General features: G+C 35.1%; 1 protein-coding gene across 5 annotated transcripts in view; it reads right to left on the reverse strand.

Moving 5' to 3' along the window:
- Window positions 1–3,976: 3,976 nt before the first annotated feature.
- Window positions 3,977–23,313, reverse strand: part of SLCO1C1 (solute carrier organic anion transporter family member 1C1) — a 59,364-nt gene continuing 40,027 nt past the window's right edge. For 4 of the 5 annotated variants that reach the window (XM_019661733.1, XM_019661732.1, XM_019661734.1 and 1 more), the window contains 6 exons: window positions 20,925–21,120; window positions 16,011–16,176; window positions 13,301–13,485; window positions 11,035–11,099; window positions 6,361–6,478; window positions 3,977–4,829 (listed from right to left, as the gene is read on the reverse strand). In XM_019661733.1, the coding sequence (XP_019517278.1) occupies window positions 4,607–4,829; window positions 6,361–6,478; window positions 11,035–11,099; window positions 13,301–13,485; window positions 16,011–16,176; window positions 20,925–21,120 (953 nt within the window). In that variant the 3' untranslated portion in view covers window positions 3,977–4,606. The remainder of the gene's footprint in view (window positions 4,830–6,360; window positions 6,479–11,034; window positions 11,100–13,300; window positions 13,486–16,010; window positions 16,177–20,924; window positions 21,121–23,313) is intronic. The other variant, XM_019661735.1, reaches the window with a different exon arrangement.

Here is a 23,313-nt window from a genome sequence, read left to right on the forward strand (position 1 = left end):
CACAATGCACAAAAAAGATAAATCCAAGCACACAATATTAGGAATGGCAAAAGAGAATAATATAAACTTAAGCTGAATTGCTCTAAGTTTATAAAGTTAGAAATATCTTTTAAAAATCTGTAAGATTTTTCTAGAAAAAAATACAAATTTTGAAAGTTGAATCAGTAAGCAGGTGTTTAAAACACAAAAAGTAATCAAAAACTTTTAAAGGTGTTTCTAAAAAAGGCTAAAGACATTCTTTCAAATGTAAAAGAAACAGATAATTCCTATACTGTATAATCTTTTCCAAAACATTAAAAACTAAATAGTTTTCTCCTGAATTTTATAAAACTGCATAATTCTGATACCAAAAGCTGACAACAACAGCCAGAAAATAAAAAAGGATAAAACTGTGTTTTCCAAATATATCGTATTGAAAATTAGTTAGATCCAAGACTTGTTAATAAAAAATTGGATTTAATACCAAATAACTTTGAGATATACATCCCCTATAGGAGTCAGGAAATATACATCATCATATTAAAGGATCTGAGAGATTCTGCAGTCATATGAGAGTTGTTAACTCAGTATATTCCAAAATTATTCAAACATAAAACACTTTTTACATTACACTTATGAATGTTTAATTATGTTAATGTGCCTCTAATATCTGATTCATAGTAGGTCCTCTTTAACATGTTTTTCCCTCTCTTTTTCATTGGTTTTTCTAACAGTGAGATTTCATGGCTTCAACAGTAGATGGAATCCATCTTAATCCTTTCCTAGGCCTAATGGTTACAAAGCTGACAAAGTGTTATCAGGTAGAGCTTGCAGAAAGAGGGCAATGATTTAATGTTTGGACACATGGAGGAAAGGAAGGGAGCTCTAAGATCTTTATTTACAAAGTTGGGAATATATGATACTGTTCATGTTTATTGAAAAATAAATGAAGGTACTGATGTGACATTTGAGGGATTCAGAATGGTGACCTTGCTATGTACAGATTACAGGGGAAGAAAAACAGGGGGTGAGTAAGTGACATTGGTCCTAATCTATCAGAGCAGAGAGTCAACAGACAGCCCCCAGAGTTAATAAATCAAGAAAATATGTGCATATTATTTAAAGATATGGAAGTGACCATCGGAAAAATTAACAAACTAAACTGTTTAGAAGTAATTGCCTTTGAGGAATAGCAGTGAAGGTGGGTTAGAGGATTGTCACTTCTCATTTTAAATCATTTTGTACCATTTGATTTTTTAAAAACCATGGGCAAGTTTCAGTATGCTAAAACTTTTCTAATGTAGATGTATAAAACTGACTTTTAGCTAAGTTAGTGTAAGACAGCGATTTTTGATATAGATTAATACAGGCATAAGGTGGCTGTCTGAATCTGATAAACCTCAGTTTGAATCTTGGCTCTACCAACTACAAGAACTTGTTGACTTTGGACAAGTCACTAAAACTCTCTAAGCCTTAGGTTCTGTCTGAAAATATCAGTAATTATACCTAGCACATACGGTTATTTTGATCTTTAAAACTGAGATACTGTGTCTAAAACATTCAGCACACATAAGGAGAGTGCTTAATATTGTTATATTTCATAGTTGTTATAATAATTATATAATTTATTATTCCCAAGTATATGTTATATGCCAACTTATTCTTTCAATCTCCCTTTATGTATAAGTGTATAAATGTGTAATATTTAAGTAGCAATTTCTTAAATGCTAATGGTCACAAAAGTTCTTCCAACTGTTTTTAGAGGTTTCCGATTGTTTGTTTTTATTACCTGCTTTAGAGGCTTCATGATGTAATGGAAGAACCCAGCATTAGTTTGACGGCCTCCACCTTGGGCAAATCATTTTACCCAATTTAAGTCACCCCATTTATATAATGATATTGCTGGAGCATTACCTGTCTGAAGGTTATAATGAATCAGATGTTCATCTGAGGTGCTAGTCAACTCTTGGAGCTACAGCTGTAGAGTAAGAAAATAAGTGGCCCATTGACCATGGAGCCATTGTGGGATCCCACATGTCAGTCAAGGCATAACCTCTAATGTTTGGCCCTGGAGCTGAGGGAATTTTTTTGACCACTGAAATGGGGTTTGGTTTGTTAAAAAAAAATATAATCATGTCCTTTCTGAGGCATAAAAACCTGCTTGCTTCTGTCAGATGAATTTACTCATCTAAAATATCAAGGTTCCTTTTCGTAAATTCAATTCCCCACTAATTAATACTCTCTTATGCCATACAACTGAGTTTAGCATATATAATTCCACTGTCGAATTAATGGTTATGCAAAAAAATATACTTTCTTCTCGTTGACACTCAGTGCCTTTATGAAAAAAAATCGTTTCATCATCCTTTATGCCAAGTTTTATTTTTCAAGTTATTCAGGAGTAAATTGGATGGGATTCTGTTTAGAAATTTACTTGCAAAGTAGTTATTTTTCAGGGAATTGCTACAAAAAGCTTTGAAAAATAAAAAGGATGTGGGAGACAGGATGAGGAACTTGAATTTTAATTACACCTCTACAAAGAAAACTCTTGACAAGTGTACTCACTCACTCATTCAGTAAATATTTGTTATGGGTAAGATTGATATTGAGATGACAAAAAGTATTCCTGCTCCCAAGTTAGTATATTAGCAGTAGGTCTAAAGTAGACCTGCTGGGAAGAAAACAGAAGGCTGTTTTCATTTTAAAAATTAGTAAAATACAAAATAACCTTGCATCACTAATTAAAATAAAATGACAAAATGAATATATATTTAAAGAAGAATTTCTCTGTTTTCCACCCCCAACCTTTCCATCTCCAGTTTTTTTCCATTCATATTCACATAAAGGAAAAATTAAAGATTGCAAACCATTTTGTTTGCACTATTTGATTCTTCCACTGTGTGGGTAAGGCTACTGTATTTTTGAGCTGGACCTTTTTGTTAGACTTAGTCTCCAAGACACACCTCAGAAACAGTCCTTGTTTGAAGTACCCTGTTTGTTGTTCTGTTTGTTCTAAAAGCTGCTTAGAATTGTGGTACAATTCCAAGACTCCACTGGGGTGAACCCCACCTTCAGTCTGCTTTTCTTGGAAGGGCCAGGCCACTCTTGTGCAGCTGTGGTGGAGAAAAAAACACATAGCACCTAGTAGAGCTGAAGATTAAAAATGGTGAACTGCTTGAGATTATTAGGCTAAGCGAAATAAGTCAGACAGAGAAAGTTGTGAACCATATGATATCACTGATATGTGGGATATAAAACTAAAAGCAACAAAAGAACAAGACAAACAAACAAATAAACAAAAACTCATAGACACAGACAATAGTTCAGTGGTTACCAGAGGGTAAGGGGGGAGGGGAGACAGTAGAAGAGGGTAAAGGGGATCAAGTATATGGTGATGGAAGGAGAGCTGCCTCTTGGTGGTGAACACACAATGTGATATATAGATAATGTAGTATAGAATTGTGCACTTGAAACCTATATAATTTTACTAACCAACATTACCCCAATAAATTTAATAAAAATAAAAACCCCCACAAACCCAGAGATACAATATTGACAGGAGGCACTCTTGATAAAATTATCTTTTATAAAATAAAGAAAATTAGAGTCGAGGGAAAAAAAAAAGATGGTGAACTGCTGAACCTATTGTATCTAGTCAAAGGAGCACCAGGAAGCCAGCAAGGAGGAAATGCCTGGCTTGACTTTCTCAGTTGCAGAGAAACAGAGACGTATCTGACAGGCTGTACTAGCAAGCAGCCCTCTGCCCAGAAGCAGAGGTGGCCAGGGTGAGCACCAAAAGGAACCACACCATCATTCAACCCATCACCCTGCATTCCTATTATAACACTTAAGTTTATTGTGAACTTGCAGAAATTCAACTTGCAAATATGTGTTAGGATGATATCTTGTACATAAGTCTGAAGCTGCTTCATATATTAATGGGCTGTATTGTATATAACATTTTTTAATACATTGAATTCATAGAAGGACAATAAAGCATGTTAATACTAATTTTATTACTTTGTAACTACGATCACTTAAAAATGTCACACATAAAGCACATGTAGTGAATAGTATAAGAGCTAATAATTCAAACTTCAAATCCCCCAACATCAATTGCCACTACACATTTCTATACCAATTATTGCATTTCAAAAGAAAGGAGGAGCTTAAAATGACACCTTCCTCTACATGACCTGACTCCTAACGTCATCAAGGTGATATTTGAAGAAGTTCAAGGTGTGGTTTAATCTTTTTGAAAGGGTTCTCTTATCCTAGACAAGTACTCAGTTTAAAAATTACTTTACACATAGCCATTAGACTATGGAGACAATTGTTCTACTAGGAATACAGCTAAAATATCAATGGACACAAATGGACACAAGGCAAAATTAAGCAGAATGAGTAAATAAGGGATTTGTCTAAAAATTAAAAAGTTTAACTTTATCATCTATATCTTCTATAATATGATTATATTTATCTTGTGCATTATCTACTATCAAGGATGAAAAACAAAGTAGAATTTTTCTGAAAGGGTAAAATATTTACACATGTAAAACCCTTTTGATTGAAATCTGTTTGCAGAATTTCCAGAAATTAGAAAAGATGGCTTCAAGTTCTCATTTTTCTAAAGCTGTGTTTCCTTGCCTGGCCAGCAGTTGGGTTGTAGCAAACGATCACTTGTAGTACAATTTTCCTTCCTGATTCTTGTAGACACCATTGTTCTTTCTCTCTTGGTTCTGAAGCTTCTATGTTTTGAAACATAATTTTTCTTTAAAGTGAAAAGTACTGCAATACTTAGGAAAATGGACATTACGCCCAGCATCAGAGTTAGTCCCAGATAGATGTGTCTAGAGGAAGAGAGAATATCAGTCTTAATTACTGTAATCATCCAACTTTAAATAAAATGTGGACGGAAGGTCATAATATCATGCAATAAATATCAATATCAATGAAATCTATCAATATCAATAAAACCACCTCGAGAATGGTTTTAAGAATGCAGATTCAGTGGCTCTAAAAGGCCTTTCTATGAACATTGGACAGACGCTTGAAGGTAGTATGCTCACAGAGAGTAGTTTTTTTATGGTACCATTATTTTCAGCTCCTACTAATTGCATAATCAGTTCTAGCCTCTCTGTAAATTTGTCCCTTAGACCAGGTGACCATATCTCTGTCCAGAGAAGTCCCAGTTTATGCAAGTTTTGTCCCAGTGTAATTTTTAATAGTGTCCCCTTTAACTCTCAAGTGTCCAGGTTAGAAAGATAAATCATGTGGCTACCCTGAATCTTGCACAAATCCACTTCTACAGAAAAACGGCAAGGAGCAATGTGAAAGGGAAATCAGAGCTCTCCGTAGAGTAGAATGACTTAAGAATAAACCAGAGGTTTAAATCAGTTTCTTCCATGAGAATCCTGTAGGTCTACATTCTATTATAAGACACGAAGGTGTGGGGGACAGGTTGAATGATTCAGTCCAGTCACCTTGCATATGCACTCACAATCTCTGATTGAGTTACATTGTCTTTACATTAAAGTAAATACAGCCTTAACAAAATGTGAGTAAAGTATAATTCTACTCACAGGTCAGGCTCTTTTCAAGGACCAAAATAAATTTCTCACATAACATCAAAGCCTATTAAACCGAACAAACTTATTTAACGTGATTGACTCAATTCACACCCAACTTCCAGCTTACATGGCTCAGCACCAAGTGCTTTTCTCTAGAAAATGCTCAGATTGTAAATTGAAAAAATCCTTCTTGCTTTTAAGCCATTGAAGCATTGCTTTAAGCAATAAGGGAACTAAATGTTTGATGAATTGAACTGAATGATACCATAGTGAAAAAGCCATGTCCCTCAGCCCCATACATACTCACACTCACAGAGGAAACCTTTTACTTTTATGCATTTCAAGTACTGGAATAATTGAACATCATTTTGGCAATAAAAGCCGGATAAATTTAGAGCCAAATCCAACTCTTGCCCAAGGGGATTATTTCTGACGTAAATGGGACAGTTTGGCTCAGTTTGAAAAAGAATAGAAATAAACCCAAAATGTGACCTAAATTTAAATGCTTCTGAGTTTCAGGGAATTACTCATTTGTATGTGCAAACTTTCAAAATACTCTATTCTGGAATCTTATGTCATATTGTTTTAAAAAACACGATTACCTAAAATACAAGTCAAGATTAGGATGGAGGGAAAAGGTAAGATACAGCAAAATAATCAAATGATAATAGAATTATTCTATAAAACAGAACACACTTCTTGATTAGATTATCTTTTTCCTTACAAGCAGTGACATTGCATGAGGGATTATTAGTACCAATTACATTGAGCAAATCTGGGCTGAAATGCAGGAACAGGTTTGATACGGTACCTGAAAGCATTTGAATCATATAATCTGCAGGATCCTCTATTTCCACATCTTTTAAATCCCCACTTGAGGCATGAAGTGTCAATCAAAACTCCAAAATACACAGGAGCTGGGATGCCTGCTGTGAGAAAAACAATTTTTACTAAACTTAGATGCACAACTTTTTGGCTATCCTATAAAGAATGATTATCTGGAACCACTTGCTTTCAAGTCCAAAAATTACTGCTTTGGAGATAACAGGGCATCTGGAGGAGACTAGAATATGCCATCCCAAAATATTCTTCTAATGAAAAGGTTATTTTGAGAAACAGAAGACACAGGAGACACTCTGAAGACAGGGCATAAATCTCCTTTTTGTAAGGGAGATTTACATTTATAAGGAAATCTCCATTTATAGGGGTGTCTCCCTCTCTCTGTATCAGGAAGAGAAGGATTCTAGATTCCGGAAAGAACTAGCTGATTCTATTTTACATAAAATTCCATGAGCAAGAAGAGCAATAAAATAAATATATCTAACGTCAATTTGGATAATTTGGTGTCAAATAAAATTTCTCTCTATGTATATTATCCAATTTTAATAGGTTATTTACTAAAAACATTTAGATGATATCTAACTTTACATTGCCCTTAATAATGTGAAGAAAAGCCAAAAAATTCCAAATGCGTGCCATTTTCTGGATATGTTTTAAAATTTTCATAATGGCAAATGTTCAAATATTCACAAAATTATAGAGGATGATATAATGAACCCATAAATGTCATCACTACCTTCAACAATTATTAATATTTTGTCATTCCTGTGTCATCTATCGCCATACCCTCACCTCTCCCAACCTCTGAAACTTTTTCAGGGGAAAATTTTAAGAGAAATCTGACATTATGTCATTTACTTTATATGCATTTCAGTGTTCACCTCTGATGGCATGTTTAAGCATACCACTATGCCATTCAACACATTTTATAACTCTTTAATAAAAATCCATATTCATGCTAAGACATATATGTCAGATCAGACAAATACTGTATGATCTCACTTATATGTGGAATCTAAACAAAACAAAACAAAACAAAACCAACCCCAAACTCATAGAAAAAGAGATCAGAGTTATGATTACCAGAAGCAAAGGCCAGGATGGGCGTGTGGGGAATTGGAGGAAGGTGGTCAAAGGTACAAACGTCCAGTTATAAGATAAATAATTACTAGGGATGCAATGTACGACATGATGACTATAGCTAACACTGATGTATGATATATAGGAAAAATGTTAAAAGAGTAAATCCTAAGTTTCTTAACTAGGAGAAAATTTTTTACCTTTTTTCTTGTTTCTTTTCATTGTATCTATGGCTGAATGTTAGCTGAACCTATCACAGTAATCATTTCACAACATATTTAAATTAAACCATCATGATGTACACTTTAAATTTTGTACAGTGATGTATATCAGTTATGTCTCAATAAAACTGAGAACAAAATCTACACTCAAACTTTTCTGAATATCTTCAAGGCACTGTTTTAGCCATTGGTTTGTTCTCCTCAGGATTCACGCCAGTTAAACACATTACATTTAGTTAATGACTCTTTATATCAGCTCCCTCCCCCAACATTTTTTTATAAATGAGATTTGAATAAAGATATTTGTCCCATAGAAAGTGCCACAGCCTGGATTTGACAGATTGCTTCTTCACAACACTGTTTTTAATTTGTTCTCCTATTTTCCATTTTTGCAATACACTGGTAGTTAGCTCTTGGATGCACTCAGGTTCAATTTACTTCAGGCAGGAAGAAGATAGGTGGTTCTGTATGTCCTGACAGGGGCCATATGCTGTCTGCTTGCCACTCTTAGCAATGTTAAAATGGATCCAAAGCTCAGGCTATGCTCCCCATTAATGAAGTTGTCATCAACTTTCACCTACAGCTTTTAGCAAATTTTGATGAAGTTGCAAATAGGGGTTTTAAAAAGTTATATTACTCCTTGTGTGCAAATTATTAGGATTTTTCCATAAAAGAGAATTTTCCTCCATGACTATTTGGTTACTTTGAAATACAGCTAATGGAAGAAAGGCAGGATAGATGATCAATTCTTTCCCCTCATCAATTTTAAGAATAGTGTTCTAGCATTCTCTCAAATTATTTAAGTATCACTGTGAATTCATGTCTTTTTATATAGCCCATGTATTTTAATATAGTGCAGCTATTATTATTTATTACTATTATTAATTTTTCAAATTTCCTCAACCTTAGGCCAAATTCCTCAAATTGGTCCTGTGTCCTTTTGACATGCCCCTATTAGCCTCTGACAGCTTTCTCACTTTCCAGTACAAAAAGTTGTCCCATAATCATCTTACGCATTTTCTACCCTAGACCTTGAATTAGTAATTTCTCCAAGGTGGTATGGTTCCTTTAGTAAGAAATGATAATTAGAGATTGCAGACTGAGTGCTACGGGTATTCATTTCTCCAGGGTTACATAGATTCTGGATTTTTCAGGAAACAGAGCTATAAAATACACATTATTTAAAAATAAAACTATGAGTTCATATTGACATTTTACATTTACATTAAGAATGGGTTTTATTTAAACAATTTAATTTTATGCTTTTATCACTTTTCTATTATGCTGAACATATTGATTCCTAATGATATACATAATATCTCACTTACTTTACCTTAAATGAGGTCATAAGGGTGACCCCTAATCTCATAGTACTGGTGTCCTTAGAAGAAGAGGAAGAACTAGCAGAGATCTCTCACACTCTACACATGTTTACAGAGGAAAGGCTGTTTGGGGCACAGTGAGAATATGGCCTTCTACAAGTCAGGATGGGAGGCCTCACCAGACCCCAACCTTGTCAGCACATTGACGTTGGTCTTCCCAGCCTTCAGAACTATGAAAAAATAACTTCTTGTAAGCCTCCCAGAACATGGTATTCTGTTATGGCAGCCAGAGCTGATGAATAAACTTGGTAACATTAGAGAGATTTTCCCCCACTCATCCTTACAGTTGCTTAGTATTTCATTATGTGAGATTACTATAGTTTATTCAGCCAGACTCACACTGATGAACATTTAAACTGCTTGCAGTCTTTCGGTGTTATAAATAATGCCACAATGATTTGATATCCATAAAATTAGACTTATTTCATACTTTTGCTAGCAAATTTTTGACAACAATTTCTAGAGGTAGGATTACTAGAAAAGAAGATAAATCTACATGTAATTTTGTTGGTATTTGCTAAGTAACTCTCCTCAGAAATAGTATTATTTCCTCAACAGTAATGTATAAGTGTATCTATTTTCCTGTATACTGCAAACATTTGGTAATTTGCCAATCTGATAAGAATTGGTATCTCAGTGTAATTTTAGTTTGTATTATTCATATTATGAGTTTGACCATCTTTTTACACATGAAGAAGTATTTATATTTATTTTTCGTGAAATGGATGTTCATATCTTTTAATCATTTTTCTATTTGGTTGTTGTTTTTTTTTCATTCTCAACACTTAGGATCTCTCTTTAGAATAAGGACATTGGCCACTTGTCTGTTATAAAAATTGCAAAGAAAACATTCCCAGTTTGTATTTGCCTTTTTCAATATTGGCTTTATGATAATTATCATTTGCCTTACAATATTATTGCCATTTCAAGTAGATTTTTATTTTTATGGCAACAATTTTATGAATCACTTCATTTACTTGAAGTCTTTTTCACACTGTAGGTCACATCTATATTCTCAAAGGGAGGTGGATATAGAAACCAGTTCAAGCCAGGGACATATATCAGTCTCGATAATCTGATATTTTTTCTAGATAAACTCTCTTTTTATAGCACAGGATTAGAGCCAGCCATGATGGCATACGCCTCCACTTTTGTTGTTTCTGCAGTTTTATCAGGATTATGTTGTATTTTCATAAACACCTATTTATATCAAGATCCATGTAAACCAAATTTATTTTCAGGTTTCTGTTTTTTAGCTTTGAGTTTGTTTTTTCTCTCTGGTAGTTCTTTTCTGTTAAATTACAGAGGAACATTTATGATAGTTTCACTTTCTTCTTTAGAATATAAACTTTTTAAAGACAGAAACCTTATCTGACTCATTCACTCTGCTTCCTATGGGTTTTAATTAATGCATATTGAAAAATCTGGTAGTCAGAAAAAACATTCCAATTACATTAAAAAAATCATTAACTCAAATCCATACTGCTTTGATTCTTTGAATGATCTGATCTTGCTATCAAAATAATATATCCTAGCACTGAGAGTAGCTCAAAAGAATTCATTCCATTTTAATAACTGAATAATTATATTTAGGCTTCAGCCTTTCTTACTGATTCATTTTTTTTTCATTTTTTTTTTTTGCTTTCTCTCAGAGGTCCTTCTCATAACAATAATGGATTTTTCAACAATAGGCCAATGCTGGAAATTACAAGGTTGTTAAACAAAAACTATCTTTCATAAAATCACTTTATTATAACATTGGCACGGCATTGGCTCTCAATAAATATATCTGGAGAAGTCAAGGAAAGGAGGGAGGGAAAGAAGAAATGAAGGAAAAAAAATAATAGGGACCCAACCACCTACATCATTTATTTGTATGTGATAATTCTGTAAAAATATTTAGGAAAGTATTCAAAATATACTTGTGATGGCTACCATACTTAAAGCATAGATTACACTTACCAAGAACTCTTATTGCTAAGGTGTAGATACCCAGGGCAAAAGACTTAAGTTGTGGCTTAATGCACCTGAAAAAAACCAACAAAAAACATATATATATATATATATATATATATATATATATAGGCATGGGGAAAGCAATTATGTTAAATTAAATGCAATTAAATACAAGGAGTTTACATTTAATATTCCTAAAAGGTAAATCACCCCTACATGACATGTTGGGTAAAGTAAATTCATAAGTTTAACCAGTCTAATATCAGACTCACAGAAAAAACAAAACAAAACAAAAACAACAACAAAAAATACCACTCCAAATTTCAAAGAAATTGCAAGAATTTGTGGCAACAATAAAGGATTAATAACCTATAATTAGTGTTTGTGGTTTTGGTCTAAAAGCACAGGACCATATTGATCTGAGTTGATACGATCACAATCACTGTGGCACGCTAAGTGTTTTTGCTAAATGGGGGATATCTGATTTTCCAGCAAAGTACAAGAATACATAAAATAACAAGAGCATCCTTAATATGACTGTATGAGTATAGCTTTAACTGATTGTCCTGTGGATTTTAATAGTAATAATAATGATGACATATAATAAGCATTGAGTATTAACCATGGAACTAAGTTCTTCATATGTATAATATCATTAGTCTTTGCTTTAAAAGAGGCAAAAATCACCATTTTTCTCTTTTAATCAAAGGACATCTCCTTATAACATCAAAATGCAGCATGGTTCACTTGAGGGGTTGGTGGTGGGGAAATTTCTTCCTCTAATAGCCTGATTTTCATTTGGCTTAGGTAACTACTTGGCACAGTATAAGAAGATGTTGAAGAAATAGCCATCCATGAAGAACAACCCTGGTCTGAGAACTCTGGGATAACGCTTTCCCATCTTTTCAAACCGATGCTCTCATTTGAAAATACAAATATCTCATGTTCCCTTTTCCAGAAAAAACAGATTTGTGAATGTTAGGTCCTATTTTCTGTTTATCTTTCCTAATCAGTTTCCATAATATAAACTGCAGGGAATTAAAGATGTATATGACACTTGATTAGTTTAATATTAGAAATACTTAATATTCATTCTTGATATGTTAATTTAAGTCACCTAATCCATCTCATAGATTAGTTTCCAATAAAATTTTATTTTTATGTTTAATAATTTTATCAAAATTTGTAATACTTTAGGTTATTTTTATTAATTGTATAACAGTAATATTTGCAAGGCTAATTCAATTAGGAAGAACATTTTATCACTGAGAATACTTGTTACAAAACTAACATTTTAAAATTTGGATTTATATAAATTTTTTATGGAGATCCATGCCAGGGGAGTTAATAAAAAATGTTCAATCATAAATTATATTACAATAGAAAAAAAACCTATAGGGAATTTGAATGAAGATATAAATTCAAGGGGAAGAAAGAATTATGTAACACTTTTGACTATTAAAGATCTTTTCATATAGTTTTAAATTAGGTAATATTGATCATTTAGTCATTGTTCGTTAGTTCCAATTTATTACGTTTAAAAGAGCAACCTATATATAAAATAATTATGTTTCTAAATGTAAATATTTATAATATACTGGCTATCAAAACTCAGTTATTATTTAAACTTATGATAACAAATTTTTAGATGTCCTCTTAAAATATGCAAAGGAGTACACAGTATTAAACCTTCTTTGGTGGTTTCACAGGCAAAAATGTTTCTAGTCATTAATACCATATTCATGGATTAGGATTTTGAATTGGTCCAAAAGCCATTAACACCCCATACACACACACATACACAGATAATTCCAGTCAGAGCAAGAATATATAGAAAAAGTAATAACCTACATATCAAAGTAAAAAATAAAAAAACATTGTGGCATTATATGGGCCTTTAAAGGGTCTTATAAATTATATCATCCATAATTCAGTGAAATCACATTTAATCTAAAACACATTTAGTCTGTATTGATTAATATTATCATCAGCATTAGAAACAGCATACTGTACTTATTGAGTGGATATAGTGATGCGGGCACTAACATTTCCTTCTAGACCAACTGTTTGCAAACATTTTTAACTAGGAAAACTTCTATTCAACCACATTTTTGTATAAAAAGGTGGGAAAAGTATAAGAGAAACAAAGGTATAGGACAAGTTTCCTGAGAGCTATAAGAAAGCATGATGATTCTGCAGAACAGAATTTGAAATCATTGCTCAAGATGATTATAGATCTTATGTTAAAATTGGGGTGGGAGTATGTGTTCACCTCAGAAGCAATATGTATCCAGGTATGCCGCCTAGGGATAAAGTATAGGACGTGATGACTGATATTACAAGGAAATACAGGAACATTTTAGGACATCCATTATCTTTTTGACATCTGCCCACCATGCCTGAGGAATTTCCTAATTTCGAGGCTGCTGTTCCCACACAGGTGCAGTTATAAAACATCTGTAACAAAATAGGGAAAAGCCCAATTACTGAAGTAAAATTTAAATTAAAAAATATTTTAAAAGAGTTTGCAGTCTAGTATACAAGCATTTCATATATAATAGGAAAAATATTCTTTTATTTTTCTGTTAGGATATATCAAAGCGAAATAGTGAGATAACATTTCATTATCCAAACAGCAGGTGGTTGGTCTACAAACTGCAGATCCTACATCACAATCTCTCAGCAAATCCTACCAAATCCAATTGTACCTTAGCTCCTTTGCCACTTTCAAGTCTAAACCACCATTATTTCTTGCCTTGATTATTGCAATGGTCTCTTCATGTTCGACTTATTTCCGCTGTTACCCAGCTATCATGTTTTCCACATAGTAACCAAAGTGAGCCTTGAAAAATGGCAAAGTACATCACTATTCTCAACCTTCCCATGGATTCTTATTATACTTGGATAAATCCCCAAATCCTTAAAGTGGCTTACACACTAGCCATGATGTTGCTCCTGGGTCCCGCTCAGAACTGACTGCTCAGTGACTTCCCCTTCTCCCTCTGCTTCAGCCACACACATGGGTTCCCACTGTGCCTTTGCTGTTTTCTCTGCTGGGCCACTCTTCTAGACAGCTCCCTGGCTGGCACACACACTTCAGATCTCTGCTCAGATATTTCATTAAAGAGAGCTTCCATGGCCCCCCATTTAAGACCATACACTCATCTCTCTACCATTTCATCTTAACTCCTCATAGTGCTTCTTACTACCTATTAGAATATTACACAATCATTTAGTTTTAAACTATGTATCCCCACTAGAATGTAACCTCTGGCATAAACTGTCTGTTTTGCCTTCGTTGTATGTACATCAAAGGCCTAAAATAAGGCTTGCTCTTTAGGCACTCAGTAAAAATTTGTTAACTAAATGGGCACAATGTGAGGATGGGGCAGAATTTATAGTGGTCACTAGAAAAAAAAATCTTAATAAGTGAAACTTAACTAAATTTTGGACAGGGAGGCAACTTTTATAATCCTTCATCAATTTATTTCTGTAAATTTCAGGTATGAATGCATATATATATATATATATATATATATATATATATATATATATATAAAATGAGTTGTCATTTTCATCAGAGAAGAGTTGTGATTTTTTTTAGACAAACAATGGAATAAAGCTGTCATTTCTTTTTCAAGGAAGAGTAGCAATATAGTAGTTGTTTTATTTTATTTTTCTTAATTCCAGGTAAGGAGCTTTTGAATCTTGACTCTGTCTCTCACTTGATATGTAAATTTAATTTAGGCAAGTCCCTTGTATTTCAGTGCCTCAGATCTCACATGAGAAAAATAAGCAAAATAGTACCCATTTACTCAAGCACCATAATATTTAAATACAACTTTGTTTTTAAAGCACCTCTCTTAGTCTCTGGCATTCAATGTCTTCAATGAACGAAGCCCTAATTGAGGAAAACCTTCAGGCAGTTTGGGCAAAAGGGTAGTAGCTGGGGAAAAGAAAAGAAAAAAGAGAAAGAAAAGAAAAAGAGGAAAAAGAGGGATGGAAAGGGAGGGAGGGTGAAAACTCAGTCTTCAGATGGATGGGTAGTTTTATTCACTGTTGCCAGGGACCAATCCTTTCTATTCTGAATAAAATGTGAAGATAACAATAAACAGAGTAAATCAGCAAGTATTACCCTATGTCTGCAGAAGTGTTTGCCTAAGCGTTCTTATAGTATTGATAAGCATGTACAAATACATTGTGGTGAAATTTTCACCCTTCTAGGACTGTCAAATACAGGCAGATCTCATCAGCCACAAGTACAAATCATTCTGACCATTGCTGTGTACTCAGCAAATAAGAGGAAGAGTGTATGTTTGGGATAGGAATGTTAATGTGTGGTTAGAGGGATGGGTCTTTTAATAATGGATGCACATAATATCCTTTACAATTGGTTTTCTACTTATACTTCCAACCTCACCTCTCTTTCCCACTCCACAGAAACTCTATTCCAGCCACCTACTCTTTATTACACAAAGTGGCTTCATTTGTCAGGCAGAGCCTGAGAACCACCAACCTCCTCACAATAGGATTCCTGACACCTCTTGCAGTCTCGACCTCTTGGGCTAAAATTCCTAACACTGGACTTTCTTTGTCCTTTCCCTAATACCTTCAAGAGCCACCGGTTTTGGGGTCGGGAGACATGGATCCCAATGCAGATCTTATATGATTTTATGACTATGACTCTTTCACTCAAGGCTAGTAGTCCTTAAAAGCAAAAATAGCAGCACTAGACTACATATCTACGAAGCTCCTCAAGCCTGTTCCATGATTCTAATTCTTCACCTAACTCTTTCACAAACTTTAGCTCCATGAGTGATGGTTATGTTTCCTGCCTCTGCACAAATGGACAGGGCAGAGTAAGAGTCAGGGCTCCTGCTCGTGTGGCCTGCTTCTGGGTTGGTCCCTGTGCCCCCATAGAATTGTGGAGTTACGGACTGTAGCAGGCCCACGGGCACACACTTCAGAGAAGATTTTCTTACAATAGTTTTTCCACTCCTGGTGGAGCTTTGACAACCAGCAAGGCAAGCCGATGCATATGTAATTCCATTTTCACCACACATGGGTTCCCATGCTGTCTCTGAACATTTGCATCTTGAGTTGCAATCTGAAAAGAGAGCTCGTTCATGATAAGAGACAGGTTTGGTTCTGAAAAGAGATGTAACAGTATAAAATATTACCTCTTAGCACGCAGCACCCTCATATAAAAAAAAATCAATGTTCTTCAGTGATATAAATGGCACTGCCAACAAAGTTTTGCCTTTTGGAAGCACAACTGTCATCAGAAATGCCAGCTTCTGATCATTAAACGTGGTCCGCTATTAAACAGATTTCTCTTAAAAGTTATCTTTAGAGGTTTATCACTTCACGTAATATCCTGTTCTTGGCTTTTGGCTTGTATTAATGTCTATTGCATCTAGGATCTTACAATATATTTCTGGGCAAAGATGTGTGAAAATGGATAACAAGGTAGAAAAAGAATCTTTTAGAGCAATTTATGTCATCACCTTAAATGTATTGCAGTGTGTGTGTGTGTGTGTGTGTGTGTGTGTGTGTGTGTGTGTGTGTGTTTAAATTTCCTTCAGAATTGTATGAGCATCAGTAGAATGGACATTGCTAATGGTGTGGTGAAAGAAAAAATAGCCAAGCAGTCAACATTATTTCAACAGACTTTCAATGCTTGTAGAAGCTATTTGGCTGTTGGAAAAGTCATGACGTATTTTTTCTATGTTTTTCATTGCACAAATGCAACAACCCGATATGTATCCTAATGCATTGCCAGTTCATCCAACTTTTCTCTCTCCTACATATTCTCCCACTGTAGGGAACTCGTCCATATGTTGTATCATCCTTTCTAACTCTATTGCACATGGTTTTTCAATGATTTACCTATTTATTTATTTATTTATTCACAAAAATGTATTGGAAGACTTCTAAGTGCTTGCTTTGGGAGGAGGAAAAATGGTTACTAATATTAACTAGCCAATACTTGCCCTCAAAAAGCTGGCTTTTTTTTTTTAACCATTAACTTTACCTAGATTTGATTGTTTTCTCTTTTCACTCCCTCTTTTTTATTCTGTCTCATTTTCTCTTATCTTCCCCTTTCATCTCTCCCAGAATTCCTTTTCTCTCATTTCTATTTCTTCCTGTCACCTGAATTGCCTAAGCCTTCTATTCTTATTCTCCTTGCACTATTCATGTCCCTTTATTTCTCTAAGGGGTGCTTACTTATATATAATGATACGTCTTTTCTATCTGCTCCTTATTTGCCATCCACCGGTCCTTCAGTTTTGAACTTATTTATATTCTTCCTCTCCTACACCCTTTTTTTAACATGGTAATTGAGGGACTTACAACAACAAAAAAACATACACTGTTGTGTCCACTCAGTGAGGCCTGAAACTATTTGTTTTATTCACTTTCATATCTCCAGCACCAAGAAGAATTCCTGGTATGCAATAGGTTAAGAAACAAGATTTCTGGTAAGTCAATCAAACAAACAAACTAACAAAAAAATGGTATTCTAATTTGGAGAATCACTCATTTTGGCCCCTCCCTTTGAGAGGCATTTCCTATAATAATTAGAATCATAACTTCTTAATTGATGTAATATTCCATCTAGTAGAGTTGCTATGGATTTAGTTACCTCTAAAGTCAAAACCAAAGACCTCTGAGAAGTCTTCAAATGGAGTGAAAGGGTATTTAACTAGGTCTTCTTAGAATTCACATAGGAATATTTCATCCTGTTCTCCTCCATAAGGCATTAATTGTTAACTGAGGCTGTTTGGTAGCATCTGAAAGTGTCAATATGTGACTTTGAAAGCCTAGAATCAGGGCACTATGGATACTGTAGGCTAAGATCATAGAAGGTTAGAGCTGAACGGAATTTTGGGGGTGATCCTGGACAATTTCTCTTTTGTCAGATCAGGAAAGTCAGGTCTAAAAGTGGGCAGATAATTTGCTCAGATTCACAATGTTTATTAGTGACAAATTATAACCCTTCCAGGTCTCTGGATTCTGAACTCGTGTCTCACCTCAGGCTTATTCTTATTATTGCAGGAGAAAGGTTTCTTCTACTACCATGCCTAAAGCTTCTTTCTCTACAACGTTTCTGCTGAATGTCCAGCATCAAAACAGTCACGTGGAACGAAGAGATTCAGGATAATCCCTGGGGAGCATGTTGTATTTTATAGAGCCAACCATTTCAGATTACTGAAGGTGAGTTAAATTTATCACCTAGGGCAACCTCAAAGAAGAAATTAAGTGTACACATTTCATGAAGAATGTGTTGACAGTGGAGTAGTTATTTAAAATTTTAATTATGAGTTTTATCAAATATGCCAGACTGTTTATACACAAATGAACTTTTTCCTTCAAAACAGTCAAACTGGGAGGAGAGAGGTTTTTCCAGGGATGCTGCCATTTCTCTTGGCTGCTTCCAATAGCAAAGCTACTCTTAAAGGCTAATTCACTCTTTGCCATTGTTAAGGATATTCTACAAAACATGGAATACAATTTCAAGAGGAGTTTAAGAGTGTTTTAAACAATGACAGCATTATTGCAATGCAGTCATAGTCTTTCAAGGTGAGTGCTTTCAAGGGCTAGTACTCACTCAATAAATATATGATCTTTCATTGTTTTAAAAATATTTAATCTTTAACTATGTGAGTATATATTCAATGTGAATCTCAAAAGTTTGCTCTTGTCTGTTTACGTGCTTGCTTCTGGCTTTGAGACAGCAGGATGTTGTAGAAAGAATATTATACTTTGAGGATGCTAACTGACTTTTCTAAATTCAGTTTCCATTAAATGGGGATAACAAGACTTACCTCATAAAGGTGCTCTGAGGATCCAACTGAGATAATAAAGGTTACAGTATTTTGTAAGGTGCAAAATACAAAATACTTTACCACTGTCCATCTCCCATGAGGATTAAAGGGACAGTTACAAATAGCACAAGGCTTCTACCCTCTCCAGAGCCTTCTTTCTATTCCTGTTTACAACTAACATTCATAATCTATGTTGATGTTACTAAGGCAATGCTACACTTAATTAAGTATAACAGTGATGTGATAACTTGTAGAAGTAATGGTATATGAACTGTGCTTTCATTCATTTTCCTGGACATTTTAGGTAATACAAGCATAACTGATGTTCACTTAACAGCAGGGGAAATCAAGTCAATAAAGGTAATGGAGATTGGAATATGGAGACAGGACAGATAAGCTTGGACGGAAGGATAGCGAGGGGGCTGGAGAGCAAGCAGGAAGCAGGAAGCAGAAAACAACTGAAACAGCAGGAAACAGAGTGTAATGTCAGGAGCATGGACTTTGGGCCACAGGCAGATGCAACCAGGGAGGTCAGTCTGCCCTACAGCAGCAGATAATTTGTTTTTAAACCAGTAATGTAGAGTTAGGTGCACATATAAAGAAAGGTGCCCTGGGAACTCATGTTCAGAGACAGAGTGAGGGCAGGGCCTCTTGACGGGAAAGGGCAAAGTAGCTTCTTCAAGATTCAGTCTTGTATTAAGAATGACAGATTCCACTTCCGGGTATTTATCTGATGAAAAATGAAAACAGTCATTTGAAAAGATATGAGTATGTGCTCCCCTATGTGTATGGCAGCATTGGTTACTATAGCTAAGATATGGAAACAATCAACAGATGAATGGATAAAGAAGAGGTGGTATATGTGTACACAGTGGAACATCACTCAGCAATACAAAATAATGAAATCTTGCCATTTGCAACAACATGGATGGACCTAGAAGGCATTGTGTTAAGGAAAATAAGTCAGGCAGAGAAAGATAAATACTGTATGTTTTAATTTATATGTGGCATCTGAAAAACACAAAACAAATGAACAAACAGGACAGAAATAGACTCATAGATACAGAGAACAGATCAATGGTTTGCCAGAAGGAAGAGGGGTGGCGGCATGAAAAAGGTGAAGGGGGATAAGAGGTACAAACTTCCAGTTATAAAATAGGTAAATCATGGGGATGTATTGTACAGCACAGGGAATATACGTGTAGTCAATAACATTGTAATAACTTTGTAGAGTGACAGATGGTTACTAGACTTATCATGGTGATCATGTCGTAAGGTATAAAATGTCAAATTACTATGGTGTACACCTGAAACTGATATAATATTGTATGTTATCTACTCTTTAACTTTAAAATAACAGAGTGATGGATTCTGGAAACTAAGAAACCTAATCACCCACCCCTTATGGGATGGCATTGGTCTGAGAACATCAATAAATATTCTTTTGACCAACTGCAAAAAGGCAAAGAGGGCTGTCACATGGGTCATTGGGTGGAGGAATGGCATTGTCTCCTGAAACTTCATATGACTGGAGTACAACAGGAACTATGAAGGGTGGCATAGAGGGCATTCTGGTTATTCAGGTGTTCAGAGGAAAAAAAATACATTGTTTTCCATGAATGGTACATTTATCTTATGTCAGCTAAGTACTAATCACTTTCATATATATTATCTTACTTAAATATTACAAAACTTTAAAAGGCAGTTATTAGTTCTATTTTTAAATGGAAAAATTGAGCCTGGATTAGATTAAATAATACATGCAATGTCTCTTCACTAAGAATGAGCAGAGACAAGGTTCAAGGTCTGTATTTTCCACTACCCTAAAGGAGGGTGTAAGTTTATCATTTCTTATATTTCTCTAAGACATTCAAATTCAAAGGAGATGACAGATTTGGTGACATAATGGCTTTCATCTCATAAGTACTGTCAGCTATTCCACAATAGAATAAGTCACTCCCCAAGTTATGAAGCTTGTAAATAAAAATATTTTATTTTGAAACTCTATCAAAAATTAATCTGATTAAGCAAGTCAATCTCTTCAGATTATTTAATGAGAGAACATACCCTTGGTAGGAGACCGTTAGTCCTGCCACATCAGAATTTTCACAGCCCAATGCGAACAAGGAAAGGAATAGTAGGTACCCAAGGACAGATGATCCCAAGTAGATTTTTGCAGCTCCACATACACTGATTCTGAACTTTTTCATCATTATCCCCCCAGAGAATATTCCAAGGGCTACTGCAGGTATGTTGATGAGCCCTGAGGAACAAGAAAAATACATCATTTTTGAGAATCTCTGAAATAAATTTGACTGCACTCGCACAAACTTTCTAAGGGATTATATAAAACTATGCAATAGTTTCTGACATATTAGACTACTTGGTCATTTTCAGTTATAGAAGTGTTCATTCACTATCATCTACTGACACATATCAAGATGTTCTGATGAATGTCTACGCTATAGTTTAATGAGAACACAACTGACAGTCTCAGAGTTCTGCCTACACAATGTCTAGCACAGGGCTTGAAATCAATAAACAGTGAATGTATCACTGAATAAATGTCTTTCTGGTACAATCTCAGGACTACCAGGTGCAATCAAGTGGCAATTAGGTGACTTGTTAATATTCATTAATAAACCATAATAGGTACATGGGATGCAAGGAATTAAAAACAAATTCTTGGTTCTTTTTTCTGGCCCAAACAAAATTTATTTTTATTGACCCAACTCTTAGCCTCTTAGTTAGTATTATTCCCAACAACAACAAAACAGCATATTATTTGACTACTATATTTGTTATTTGCTTATGATTTACCAGCCACTCAGCTAAGCATTTGATATATTATCAAATTTACTCTTTGCCACAACCTTAGGAGATGGGCATATTATTATTCTCACTTCAGAGAGACATTTGTTCACGGTCATGGTTAGTAAGTGGTAAAATCAGGTTTGAATACAGGGAATCTGATGTCAGGTCTCATGCTTTCAATCACTATGCTATACTACCTCTCATTCAAAGGATTTAAGAGACAGTATTCTTGATAAAGAGATATGCACCCTCATTAGTACTCAAATAAACGTGACTTAAAAACAACACTAGGGGGATGACCAAGTGGTGCGTTGGTTAAGAGCTGGCTTGGGATGCCGGCTCTGAGCAGCAGAGCCCCGGTTCGGATCCCACATGAGGGCCAGTGACACTGCCCTCTACAGCTAAAATGGTGAACAACAGCTCGACCTGGAGCTGGGCTGCTGTGAGTAGCCAGCAATGGCGGAGGCTGCAGTGAAGCTGCAGTGGGCTGCCATTAGCTACCGTGTGTGGCTGGAAGCCAGCATGAGCGGCCAGCAGCCAATGTGAGCTGCCAAGAGCCACTGTGAGCGGCCATCCAGAGGATGGCAACCGATCTGCCTCACCCGGGAAGAGCGCAATGATAATACCAACATGGGCCAGTGAAGCGACGTCCTCCACAACTAGACTGAAGGACAGAAACTTGTCTGTTCCCCTCCCCCAATTCTCCAATAAAATCTTAAAAAACAACAACAACAACAACAACAACACTAGGAAAGTGGTAGAGTTTGGACTCTAGAGACCTAACTGCCTAAGTTTGGACCTCAGTTTACAACCTAATAGCTGTGTAAGTGTAGGTGATTCTCTGAACTTCTCTAAATCTGTCTCTTCACCTATATTATGGAGCTAATAATTGTGTTGTTGAGGTCATTAAATGACACGAAAAATTCCTATCACAGTGTCTGGCACAATAATATCATTCAGTTAAGTTATTAGCATTTTGATCTATCAGATTCACAAAGATGAAAATATTGTGTGGGGAGGTGGTGGTGGAGTGCAACATCTCTGTGTCAGAAAGGATGGGAGGAGAACTGACTCTGGGTGGTGAACGCACAATGTGATATATAGATGATGTATTACAGAACTGTATACCTGAAATCTAGGTAACTTTGCTAACAATTGTCACCCCAATAAACACTAAAAAAAAAAAGAAAAAGAAAAAAGAAACCTTCTGACAACAATAACAACAAAAAAGAAAAGACATAGAAAGGGGCACTTCGGTGCTGGGCTGGTTGGATTTTAAATCAGTAAATAATTCTAGAGGAGAGCAATCTGGCATTAAACTAAACAATAAACAATTACTCTGCTAATCAGAACTTATTTTTATAACGTCTACCCATCAACCACTGAGGTCCACATTATCTATAGAAGTTTTGAAATAACACATTTTTTCCCCAAATAATAAAAGGGCTGAAGCTTGTAGAAACTCTGGCCAACAGACAAGGTTCAATACGAGCTCACCATCTGCTGTGGTGAACAATACTCACAAGTCTCCCGTCCCTGACTCACAACCCAATGTGACATCATTCAATAAAAATTAAAAACAGGAACATGTAGGGATAGTGAAATGCAAACTAACTTTCTTTTTTCTCTTTATTTCTTTGTT

This window comes from Hipposideros armiger, unplaced genomic scaffold, assembly GCF_001890085.2.
Source record: "Hipposideros armiger isolate ML-2016 unplaced genomic scaffold, ASM189008v1 scaffold_360, whole genome shotgun sequence".
Classification (NCBI taxonomy): Eukaryota; Metazoa; Chordata; class Mammalia; order Chiroptera; family Hipposideridae; genus Hipposideros; species Hipposideros armiger.